At 53.5% G+C, this 955-nt stretch overlaps 2 protein-coding genes across 8 annotated transcripts in view; one reads left to right on the top strand and one right to left on the bottom strand.

Moving 5' to 3' along the window:
• Positions 1–955, bottom strand: part of LOC119582015 (ecdysone-induced protein 74EF-like) — a gene marked incomplete at its 3' end in the record, with an annotated part of 261,423 nt that overhangs the window by 62,253 nt on the left and 198,215 nt on the right.
• Positions 1–955, top strand: part of LOC119582017 (U7 snRNA-associated Sm-like protein LSm11) — a gene marked incomplete in the record, with an annotated part of 26,887 nt that overhangs the window by 25,404 nt on the left and 528 nt on the right. The window contains 1 exon segment of the mRNA XM_037930218.1: positions 752–955. Within this exon segment, the coding sequence (XP_037786146.1) occupies positions 752–955 (204 nt within the window).

Raw genomic sequence — 955 nt, 5'->3', positions numbered from 1 at the left:
TCTCCTGCCTCTCTGAATCCCGTCACGCGATGCTTACACCCCCTTAAGCGTAGCTCCCGTTCCCGCTGACCCAGCCGGCCTCTTGGCTGACCTCTCTCCTGCATCTGTCCTCCTCAGCGACCCCGGCGGCCAAGAAAGCACCTTAAATCACCAATAGTAGCGCTCGTTACGTTTACTGTACTTCTGTTAGGCTACAACTTGAAAGCGATGATTACTGTTGTTGCAGACGCGAGAAAGTTTGAGGGGGTGATGCCGAACTGGTATGGCCAAAGCTATTATTTTCAAAACATCTTCCATTGAGTGTAACAATAAGGATAATTATGGCAGGGGGAGCAGTACCAATATCACGAAATGAAGATGGTGTGGCACTAAATAAGGCAGCATGATGAGTGCTCTCATCTAAGGACTCATTTCTACCACCTCCATCAATGCCGAGCTTGACAATGGTGCAATTCCAACGGTTCCAGGATGACTCGAGAGCTTTAAACACCTGTGATGCATCAGTGAGCACTGCTTTGTTTGCCAGGTGGTTCAACGAACGGAGGAGTCACGGCGGGGGTCGAGAGCCCCAGCCTCATGCCATAAACGTTTAGATAGCTTCAGGAGGTCGCCTCACGGGCCTCCTCCTGTTGCTCTTCGTCGCGCTGGGAGGGGCGGGGCTGACGAGATGGGCCGGGACTTTGGTCCCATATTTTTATACGTGATATAGGACTTCACTTTTATGGATGTTCAAGCAATGGTTCCTTTGCAGGCGACGTGTCCCGGTACCTCAACGTGGGCGACCTGAGCATCCGAGACGACCTCGAGAGCGTGAGCAGCGTGAGCGGGCTCAGCGACAGCGAGGAGGAGACGAAGAACCCGAGGAAGGTGAAGGACCCAACCCCTGCGTGGGTGGCAGCCGCGACGTGGGACCACCACACCTCTTTAGAAAACACTCGAAGTGGATCAAGGAGGA

Source organism: Penaeus monodon, chromosome 15, assembly GCF_015228065.2.
Source record: "Penaeus monodon isolate SGIC_2016 chromosome 15, NSTDA_Pmon_1, whole genome shotgun sequence".
NCBI classification, from domain to species: domain Eukaryota; kingdom Metazoa; phylum Arthropoda; class Malacostraca; order Decapoda; family Penaeidae; genus Penaeus; species Penaeus monodon.
This window is presented reverse-complemented; position numbering and strand designations above follow the sequence as displayed.